The 11,952-nt window shown below is 33.8% G+C and overlaps 1 protein-coding gene across 2 annotated transcripts; it reads right to left on the reverse strand.

Moving 5' to 3' along the window:
- Positions 1–5,568: 5,568 nt before the first annotated feature.
- LOC143570669 (sucrose nonfermenting 4-like protein) lies at positions 5,569–10,723 on the reverse strand. Of its 2 annotated transcripts, none has more exons than XM_077056264.1 (12): positions 10,523–10,723; positions 9,381–9,553; positions 9,043–9,150; positions 8,890–8,949; positions 8,431–8,520; positions 8,167–8,301; positions 7,066–7,201; positions 6,814–6,987; positions 6,667–6,730; positions 6,504–6,573; positions 6,254–6,347; positions 5,569–5,831 (listed from the first exon to the last, which is right to left on the reverse strand). In XM_077056264.1, the coding sequence occupies exons 2-12, from the start codon at positions 9,462–9,464 to the stop codon at positions 5,740–5,742; spliced, it is 1,107 nt and encodes a 368-aa protein (XP_076912379.1). In that variant the 5' UTR covers positions 9,465–9,553; positions 10,523–10,723; the 3' UTR covers positions 5,569–5,739. The 2 variants fall into 2 exon arrangements, with proteins under 2 accessions (XP_076912379.1, XP_076912378.1); XM_077056263.1 differs by having other exon boundaries at positions 9,043–9,153.
- Positions 10,724–11,952: the final 1,229 nt, after the last annotated feature.

Genomic DNA, 11,952 nt, shown 5'->3' on the forward strand with positions numbered 1-11,952 from the left:
TCTGCCCGGGGACCGGTTAGTGTTTCTTCAGTATCCAAAGCTAGTTAATTAGGTCATCATTTCCACTACTCTATTCTATTATATTCCTGTCTCCTTGGCAACCATTTAAACTGCATACAAAAAGTGATGATGTTCCTAGTTTACTTTGGGGTGTCATGGTAAACAAATAAGATCTTGAACTTGTAGTGCTAGCGCCACACATTAATTCAAAGTACTCTTTACCAGCATGTGTATTTTCTGTACATTACTTATAATCATTATCAAATTTAAAGATTGTCGAAACACGAAATGAATCTGACCTGATCCATGACGATGTTTTCACGGATTTTCGAGATGAACGAACCACGTCTTGATCTTCTTCTCCGGTTGCTTGAGACCTGCAATGGTTTTTCGGGGGTGTGGAGGTGACTGCTAAGAAATCCTGAGGATCTCTTGTTTACAGACACAAAAAAGTGGTGGTGGCTCTTATTGAGCATGACCCCTTAATAAGGAGGTGGAGACCTCCTTATATAGAGAGTCTCATGGCCACCATTATGGTACCCTAATGGGCCTAGCCCAGTTAGGGTTACCTCCACAAAACCCCCTCAGCCCAATAACATTGTATTAGTCCATATAATAAAATAAGCCAAACATAATAAATTTAGGGTCGTAAAACCGGGTTTAGTACCATACCCCTACACAAGAAATGAATCTGACCTGATCCATGACGATGTTTCCACGGATTTTCGAGATGAACGAACCACGTCTTGATCTTCTTCTCCGGTTGCTTGAGACCTGCAATGGTTTTTCGGGGGTGTGGAGGTGACTGCTAAGAAATCCTGAGGATCTCTTGTTTACAGACACAAAAAAGTGGTGGTGGCTCTTATTGAGCATGACCCCTTAATAAGGAGGTGGAGACCTCCTTATATAGAGAGTCTCATGGCCACCATCATGGTACCCTAATGGGCCTAGCCCAGTTAGGGTTACCTCCACAAAACCCCCTCAGCCCAATAACATTGTATTAGTCCATATAATAAAATAAGCCAAACATAATAAATTTAGGGTCGTAAAACCGGGTTTAGTACCATACCCCTACAAAGATTTTTCTTGTTTTAACAACCCATTCGGATGATGCTTGAGTCGATCCACGTTGATATGACTCTTGAACACATTGCATAGCTTGCGCCAACAAATATGATTATGAAAAGTATATGAAATGATAATTAACCATGTAAATTAATTAGGCTATTAATTTCTCATGATTTCAGGATAAGTTGTTTGGTCTTTCTTGTATGATCAACTAATTAGATAATCGTGAGCTAGCATACACCTTTTGCCTTATTACCTATAAACTTTCTTATACTTGTTTAGCATAAAGTGTGTGGACATAAAATGTCCACCAACATATGTGTACTTTTTCTAAATGGATATGTGAAAATCAACATAGGCTTGCTTAGGGTTTTGTCCCTAAATATGGGAACAAAGAATTCCTTTAATAGATTTATATTAGGTTATAAAGATATGATCCTAGATGAGATTGCTATATCATATAAACTAATTATATGCTACAATGTGTCAGCACATCACTTGTTAGCCACCTTTTAGTTGCACATACACAGCATGTGATTGGTGAAACAATTGTGACAATACCAATGAAACATAATTATGCATCTATTAAACGATATAATACTAGATATATGCATCCCTTTAGGAATTTCTTTTCTACGAATAAAGATCGGCTATCCTGGATAACTTAGTAATTTTAGTATAAATGGGAATTGACTTTTTGATCAAGTTAATTGTAATTTGGATTTAAATAAGTCGGGTGCGGGGTGTCTTATTATAATTGGTACTTAGGGGCGAAGCCCCAAAGTCATGGAGGTTCCAAGGGGGCAACGCTCCCTTGGTGGGGGTTCCGGGGGCATTGCCCTTGGTACCAGGGTCCAAGGGGCGGCAGCCCCTGGTAGGGTTCATAATATAATGTAGTTTGATCGTATGATACAATCTCTGGTTCATAAAAACTCTCTTAATCTCCATACTGATTCTTGTACTCAATCTGAGTTTTATCCTGTCAAAACATTTGGGAATAGGGCTGTGCAACGGTTCAGAACCGTGAGAACCGAACCGGAACCGAAAATGAGTGAAAAATAGAACCGGAACCGGAACCGGAACCTATTATAGTAAACCGGTTCGGTTCCAGAACCGCTAAAGCCGGTTCTCGCTAAGCAGTTCTGGCTAGAACCGTTTCGATCACTTATTTATCAAATGAGTTATGGAAATTTTGCAAATTACAAAACAAGTTTATACAATTGTATGTCTTCTTTCACGGTAAAACTAATTTAGATTACAACATGAGCATCTGTTATTAAAACCTAAGTGTTGAAGTTAAAAAACTCATTAGCAACGATAGATTAATAGAAGATCATATCATTTTATATTAAATTACCTTGATAGCTTAAATCAAAATTGATCATGGTTGTTAGTTCTTGAACGTAAAGAAAGAAGATTTGAATTAAAAATGATTGAATGGATGCCGGTTAATAAGTTACTCTATAAAAATGGGGATTGGTAAACTTATTTAAAACGTTTTGAATATTCCGGTTCTTCGGTTCCAAGTTTAGAACCGCCGGTTTTACCCGGAACCGAACCGGGAACCGTTTAATGCAAATTCTGAGAACCGAGAACCGAACCGGTACACACATTAGCGGTTCTGAGGCACCGGTTCAGTTTCGGTTCCTCGATTCTGACGGTTCCGAACCGTTTTTTGCTCACCCCTATTTGGGAACCAACAAACAGTTTTGATTTGAAAGTGTTTCACGACTCTCAGATTTTCCAAAGATATACGATTTGCAGAAATTCCCCAACCTAATGATAAAAGCCTACCTATACGATCGTGATCACATACAACATTGGGAAGCCCGAACTAATCATCTTTTGTTTTGAGAAAACCCGTCGCTTGAAGGCCCACTGCGATAAAACATGTTTGAGATCGGATTCAGACTTTCTGTGGTCTCCACCCAACTCTTCACTTTCACTTCAATATTAGTTGAGCTAAGCTCATTGACACATCCCTTCCGAAAATAATGATTTTGTACAGTAGTACTGTCAAAATTTCCAAAATTTCTTTATGAAAATCTAAAAAAAAAGAACACTAAAGGAGTGGCCATTTCATTAGTAAACATTATATAATCCTATAGAAGACGTTCAAATTTGTTTCCCACGGTTTCATGTCATAACCTTTGAAAGCCACATGCCCTGGTTCAGTTGCGATTTACATGATACATAGATTAAACGAGTGTTGACAAGGTCCATTAAGTTTTCAATTAACAGATTCTAATGATTACAAAACATCATGTCTTTAGAAATTAAGATTTAATTAATGTTAACATGAATCATGTACATGCACTATTCTACATGAATCATGTAAAAAAAATTAATGTGCTAAATGAAATAATTGCCTTTGGTTCTAATTCCTAATTTGCAAAGAAGCAAAAGAGGAACTAAGTTCTGTGTCAAAGTTTTGTATCTTATTAATTTACACTGCATAATATTCAATGAATTTGTTGTGTTACAATTTTTTTTATTAGCCGATTTTTTGAAAAACCAAAAGAGAGACTAATTACAAGATGCAAGTAGCCTAAACAAAATAAGCAAAACAAAACACCATACAACCCAACTGAACATCTAATTATAGTGGAAAATTAACGAAGTTAAACCAGCATCATTTCTCCTAATTTTATTCGCTTGCTCATCTGCTTCACCCATAGAATGAGGTAGCCTTAATGTCATTCACTACTTTAGAATGCACGAAAGGGACGTTGATCTTAAGAATGTTGTCATTTCTAGATAGCCGAATCATCTAATACGTAGCAGCCAAGATAGATTGAACCGCATTACATGTCTCTTTACACGAAACCGACGTTCTTAAAATGTTACAGTTGTTACAGTGAATTTTGTAATTTCTGGAAATCATTATCATTATGGATAGCCTTTATCTCTTTAGTGAGTACTTCTCAAATGATTTTTTATTTTAGCTTTTGTGATATATACCTCTACCAATGAAGAGAGATTTTGAGAATCTTGGATACTCTAAAAAGAGATTATTCCCATATCACCCAGAACCTTCATTAGTATTATAAATACTTAACGAATATTGGATCAAGAATAATCATTCAATATCTCATAAATAAATCCCTCATAACCAACCACTTCATCTATCAAGATTTGGGCAATAGGGATTGCTTTATTCTTACAAAGATTTCTTGTCTATAATTTTTTGGTTATTTCTTTTATCATATATGATCATATAGTACATCTAGGTGATATGAATATATGATCCCATTTGATGTTCAAGTAAGATTTGTGTTCTAGTTTGATCGTATGACGCACATTGCACGTCACGTTTGAGATGTGTTAAGTACGTTCACCTACAATTTTATGAATGAAGAAGCCTAGAATGTAACCATATATATACACGTTGAAGACAAGAAAATGCAAATTTGTTTATAAGACTGCATATCTGATGATGTTTATTGCAATCGAGGTTTAATTTTAGGTTGTATGTACGTTACTGTTAGCTTAATTAGTCAATCGAAGTTTCTATTATAAAAACAGAAAGGAGCATATGTAGGAGGTATGTGTACTTTTACAGTAAATAGAAGGGAAATACGGGAAGGAATTAGTTGAACTGAAAGAAAGCTATTTAACTTCCAACTCAAAACTTACTTCAACGAACTTATATACGATAAGGACGTTCATAATTTTGTGGAATAGAATGCCCGATCAATGCATGCAAACGTAAACTAAAACATCTCACGGTGGTTAAACCAGTAATCATTACCACCTAAATACCCTTAGTTGTTCGGTTGGTTGTATTGTGTTTTGCTTCTTTTGTTTGGACTACTTTCTTTTGTTTGAGCGACTTGCCTCTTGTAAGTAGTCTCTCTTATGGTTTTTAATAAAATCAGCAAATCAAAAAAAATGTGTAAGAATAGGAAACTACCTTATTCTTTTACAACATAAATTGTGAGCTTCCAAAACAGTTAAAAACCAAAAACTAAAATAGAAAATAAACAAACACAAGACAAGACAAGACAAGACAAGACAAGACAAGACAGGAACTTTTATTTGCATTCAATTAACAACATACAAACAATATAAAGTTTCAAACTTTACTGTTAATTTGATGATAAGAAATAGTAACATGTGTATGTATATGATAAAGGCTTGATTGTTTACTAATGCACATCAAATTTTTATTCCGTTATATCAAATAAACATTGTTGGGTTCTAAAAACTTGTAAAAGCGACTCTGATAATACTGTTTGGATTTTCCATGTCCGTTTAAAAGTAAAAACACAAGAGGCCACAGTCTAATCCAATAATACTTTAAACCATATCTCACCCGAACCACTTTCAACCGTTACCTAACCCGACCCACCATTTCGCCAGTCTAAATAAAATCTTTGCAAAACAATTATTAACCGAAATCCACATAGTCGAATCCTCTTGAGATTTACAGAAATTGCTTATAAAACTAAAAAAGTTGACTTGACAATGATGCATTACATTAAAGCCAGGACAACAAAAAACATTGAATCTTGTTGAAATTTACAGAAATTTCTGTTTGAACTAGTACAATAAATTAAAAACAAATTAAAAAAGAAAACGTCTCAAGACTTGTACCAACCGAAAACTCGTCATAGCAAAGAACTTTGATTTCCTTTAGCGTTTATGAAGAGGACTACAACGGTTGTTGAATTATCCAAGCAAAAACCTGAATAAGTCGGTTAGGGAAATGATGCCCTCTACACGTTTGCTTCCTGCTTCCACTATAACAAGTCTCCTGACTCCTGAAAGCAAATGATTAAAGACAATGAGACTACGAATAAAATAAAAAACTAAAAAAAACATCTGAATAGAGCTGGCAAGATGATCAGGTCATGCTAGTTGGATATGAGTTAAAACGAGTCAACGAGTCATCTATAGTACGAGTCAAAATGGACGGGGTTGACCCACAAGCACACATATGCACCTTGAACATTTATAGTGTTTACTCAAGAGCCTAAATCTTTGAGGTTGTGTGCTTTCAAAAGGGCAATGAGTGCCTAACAACCATTTGACCCATTTTCATTTTAACCCAACTTATTGAGTTGACCAGTTTGAGATGAAATACAGTCAAAATTGGCCCATTAATAGGTGAACGTGAATAGGTCGAAAATGTTAAATCAATATTGAGGTGAGGATTTTAAACTTGGTTGCTGAGATAAATTACCAGGAATAGCAAGCCTATCCATGACTTTATGCAGTGGATCAGATCTCAAACACATGTGACATCTTTGTCCGTTTTCTTGAGTGAGTTGTAATGCCTGAATATACAAGGTAAATGTCTATTAGGATATAAACCTACATGATATAAAATAGCATTTTGAATAGAACACACGTTACAAAAGACATTAATTATACAGAACCACAAATCATGAACTAAATGACCTTAAAATCAATGTTGAGCCTGAATTACTTACCTGGTGAATGCTGAGTTCATTAAGGTGAATTTGTGCATATGCTCTGTCTTTTGCCAAAGCAGTGATATCACTGTCAATGTCAAACGTCAAATGTCAAATGCCAAAAATGCATCAAGAATATAAACAAGATCTCAAAACATTCCTAAAGTACACAGAAATTTACCTGCGGCTGTATATATCAAGCAATGAGTCATTATCATCCACTATAGGTACTGCACTCACCTCAGCTGTGATAAAAAGGAAGATTAAAAAAATGCAAACATATAGAATACTGAATAAAAAAAATTAATAGGTATACTTCAATAAGCACCTTGAACAAATAAAGACAAGGCATCACTAAGTGATGCATTTGGTCTCAACATCGCAAAGGGTCGTCCATTTGATTCCCCGATCTTGGGGACCCACGTGCCCAACGGGATTGAACAGATTGGTTGTTGTAGAATTGGCAAAGAGGCAGGTGAATGTTTAAAATGTCTGCAGATGCCTGAAATTGGTTGCTTTCTGTTGGTAAAGATGCATCATATACATATGTATTTAACCAATATTTCAAAAGATAACTAACATTTTAGAACACCAGTTAGGGATGCCAAATGTAGCAGCTGAGGGACCGAACCATCATGTGTGATTATTGGAACACTAGCAACCTTGTTTTGCAACAGTTTCAAAGCAACGTCTTTTAACGAATCATGAGGCCCAGCCTGCATGAAAACACTAGTTAAGCCCTGTAATCATTCTTAGTGTAAGTTAGGGGTGTAAACAAACCGAGCCCCTGTAAAGATCACCTCGCTAAAATCTTGAACTGAGCCGAGTTGAACGAGCATGGGCCTAAATCAAAGCTAATTTAATAAACTACCATGAGCACGAGCTCCGTATACCATGCTACTACGCTTGAGCTAAACAAGCTTATTATTTATATTTTCTATAAACAAATATATAACTAAATAATAAATACTATACTATTATTGTATATAATCATGATAAATATAACACCAATAAGAGAACTTCATTCATTAGTAACCAAGTTTCCCAAGTGTTAAGTTATTTATCCCTCTAAAGTCACTGAACTTTTATTAGATATTTTAATCCTATGTAATGCTTTCAAAATGTTTAATTTTTCTAAAATTTAGTCAAATGAAACATAGATGAATCTTCGTTACCAAAAAGTGAGAATTAATTTCCAATTGACTTGATGTATGAGATCATAGTGAACTTTTCATTAAATAATAACCAAGTTCCATAATTGTTAAATTAAATTCAAACTGGAGAATTTGCCGCTAAATAGTAACCAAGATCCATATATGCTTCGTTTTGTCTCACTTAATTTTTAACCTTTTTAACATTTATAAAATAACTACCTAGGATTGGAACACCTAATGAAAGTTGAGTGACTTCAGAAGAACAAAAAAATCTGAGTAACTTTAGTGGAACACTTGAGAAACTTAGTACCTGTTATGTGAAGCTACCCCTAATATAAGTTATGTTATACATGTAACTTTAACCATAAATATATATAAAAATAATACGTGTATATGAATAAAACAACTGAATAGTTTAATAAATAAGAAGCGAAGCTCAAACTTGAAAAAATTCTCATGAGACAAGCTCGGCTTGTTTAAACCCCTAGTAAGTGAATAATTATAATAACTACAAAAAGGGGACTTACATCAATGAAGCGTCTTGAATGCAAAGAACCATTGCCATCAAATTTCCTGGTAAGCTGTAATTTCCCCTCTTTCCAGGATGATATGGCATGAGTCTCAAGCTCTTCTTCAGTCAAGTCCGATCCATGATTTCCCAACTAAAGATTAATAAAAGTAAACAGACTTTTTTATTGTAATGGAACCCAATTTATGTGAAAAGATTATGCAAAATCATGATGAAATAGCAATTGTGATATTGTATACAAGTTAATTGGAAAGTGCTATACCTCTCTAAGTATCAAGATAAAGTCTAACGGGCTGAGTATTCCAACAAATCGACCAACATCATGATCCCAAAGGGGGGCAACTGATATTCCCTGTTAAAAAACCATATGCTCAAAATTAAGATATAACTGTTAAATTTTACTCAATTGAATGCAAATGATATTGTGTGATAAGAAAAATGCAACAGATATAAGAAATCGATGGAACATGATGAAATCATAAACTCGAGTCGCAACTAACAAAATGTATTTATAAATTATGTTTGTAAAATGGTATTTGAATGTGTAATTACAAAGCGTAATATGTTTACAACACATAAGCCTACTACCTAGTAGTTTAGTCCTCATAGCAAATTCAGCTTATCAATGTGCTAATGCAATGTCTCATTGACACACACAGCAAGAAGATTTACTGCTCAATGTTCTATGCTAGAATCAAAAATATGATTCATACAGTATTACCTGTTCATACAGAATGTGGAAAGCTTGCTTAACTGGTAGTGCGACATCCAAGGCAACAACCTAAACAATGCAAAGGGCAAACACTCAACAACTATAACAGCAGTCCAAATATGTCACAATAATTTGACGATGAGAGAATTTCAGATAATAAACCTTGCCAGATTCTGGGAGCAACTCGTATGCAGTATGTGTAGAAAGAAATACAGATATGCGATGGCGAGATAATTCCACATCAGCCTCCAGTATCTTTGGAACCGCCGCCTCCTGTAAAGTATCAATACAGACACATGCATACATATCATATTATGTTATATAGACATAGTATACAACATTACAACTGATATGAACAGTATGCTAAAATGCATCATAGACTATGTGCTCTTATAACAGAAAAATCACACAAACACCATGAAATAATTAAACAAGTTGATTGGCAAGATTCGACATTTTAATCCATAAAAAGATTAGCAGTTATAGAAAGATAATCTTACTGAGTGATGAAAAGGATCACCATCAATTTCCATACTATCTCCACTAAGGCCAGGAGTTTTTGACACTGGAAACCGAGGAATCATATCAAACTCTCTACCCTCAAAGATTGTGCTCAATACAGTATCAAGGACTGCTGTCCATCAGTTTACCATCCATGAACAAAGAGAATGCACTGCACAGAATTCACAAAAATATGTGAAAACCTTTGAAACATCTATCATGCAATTTCCATAATGCATTTTGGGTAAAACATATGCATAGATAACTAAGCATTAAACTTCTACAACCAAGTTATTAATAATGAGAACTATAGGATATTGGGATACCAATAACCAATTATCAAACATAGACTGCATATATAACTTTCTTAAAATGATGATAAATATTTTCGGTTATTGAAGTCAAAATCTCAAACCTAACACTATAGCTATAAACCTAGATACACAATTTCTTGAAAACTCATCATAAGCTTCAATATATATGATAAATCACCATAATTTTTAACTTATTTGTTAAACTAAACAGATAGTAAGAAATTCTTAGTAACTCAATAATTCCAAAGCAGAATCACACTGATACGTGATTGGGGTTAAACCGAACCATTTATTTTGCATTCTAGTCATGGTCTCCACGTAGTGGTACACTATGCATCTGCACGTTTACTTATTTTCATGTGTTTACAGTTCAATTAGAGTTAACGAAACCAAGCAGAAAACTGAATCAAGTTCATGTCATTTAGAGTTTATAATTGGTGTACATCTGATTATTTATTATAAATAGGGAAATAAAAGGTAACAATTAGCCGATGCATTTAGCAACCTAAAACTTATGCAACTGTAATCTTTATATCAGAATCTGCCTTCAATATTATTCCTCTTATTACTATCTCAAAAACCTAACCTAATTGCTATCAATTCAGAGATAGATAGATAGATAAAGCTTGAATTTGTAAAATAATAATAATTCCTCTAATATATTATTATTCTAAACCTCAACACGTGCCCTAATAATAATAATAATAATAATAATAATAATAATAATAATAATAATAACAATATGTTCCTCTTCCTTGTTAAAATAAGGAATGTTAATAAGAAAAAAATAGAGATAAAAGTATAAGAATGAAATTAGGTATTCTAACCGAAGAAATTGAAGCAATGAACAACGACGAGTGTAACGAAGAAGAAGAAGGTGTGATTGTAATTGTATTTGGTGAATTGAAAGCAGGATTGATTGATTGATTGATTGATTGATTCTAGGGCGTGTAATCGAGAAGCATGATGATGATGATGATGATGATGATGATGATATTATACGGAAGGAGGATTGGGGATTTGGAGATTGGAGTCGAGTGTGTTACCTTACAACGTAATAATAATAATAATAATATGGTCAATTTAACAGTGTGCTTTACCTTTTGATTGTCATTCTAATTCTTATTATTCTCATCGTGACCTAATCAAACTTTATATGATTGCGTTTTTTTATAAATTTCTAGGAATTTCAATTTTGTAGTAAACATTAATGGTCCATAAGTATTTTTATTACGTTTCGTGTATTCACGTAATAGATGCACAACAGTTTATTGCTTTATCCCCGTCTTTGTTTTCTTTTCTTCTGGCTGCTAAGTTGTTAAAGTTTGTTGTTGTGTTGATTTATCCTAGCATTTGATTAGAAGTACGACGTTTATTGATAAGCTTATTGTTGTTACTCCAGATAGTCCAGAATGGTAAGGATAAGTATATTACTATGCAAATATTTCTTTTGATTTTCATCTTCATATATCTTTTTACCGGAATCAAACTTTCAAATCAGCGACTCTGGTACATTTGCTAGATTTCAAAACAAAATTGTTATGGTCGCCCCCAATTGGAGGGCGAAGAGGTGGTGGCGTTCACTATCTAAGGGTGATAATAATATATGGTATTGAGCTTGGGCTTGATGAAGAGCTTTAACTTTTTAATTTGGGCTTAAAATATTTAATGCCAATGAAAAATATTCCTTCCGTCCCAGTCAAAGTGTCTTATTTTGAAAAACACAAAGTTTAAAGTAGATTAAATTATTTTTTTCTTACTAAATGACAATAATGCCTTAAAAATTGGGTCCATAAATCTTGTTTATTAATGTTAGTTGTGTGTGTTTAATTGTAAACTTGAAAATTGGCTAATAAATTTTTGAAATTGACATTTGTAATTGGACAGATATAAAAGGGAATATGGACACTATTAATGAGACGGAGGGATTCAAAATTAGAATTAAAAGTTTATAAATTTATTTAATATAAACATTTAAAACGCTCAAACTTGACTAAAAATAATTGATTAACGTCAAAATTATAATAAAACAAATATCCAGGTTGACAAAATAGAAAAAAATAAAAATAAAACAATAATTGGTTCAGTTTTAATGGTTACGGTTTTGTCCGGTCGCTACAAATTTTTTTCGGTTTCTACAGTATTTTCGGTTTGGTTTTCTTGGTTCTTCACAAAATAAAAAACCAAACCAAACCAAACCAAACCGTTATTTCGATTTTTTCAGAAAGCAAAGCCAAACCGTTGGTTTCTAGTTCGG

The sequence above is a fragment of the Bidens hawaiensis genome, unplaced genomic scaffold (assembly GCF_021521415.1).
Source record: "Bidens hawaiensis isolate Kalapana, Puna unplaced genomic scaffold, B.hawaiensis_p1.1 tig00025015_1, whole genome shotgun sequence".
NCBI classification, from domain to species: Eukaryota; Viridiplantae; Streptophyta; class Magnoliopsida; order Asterales; family Asteraceae; genus Bidens; species Bidens hawaiensis.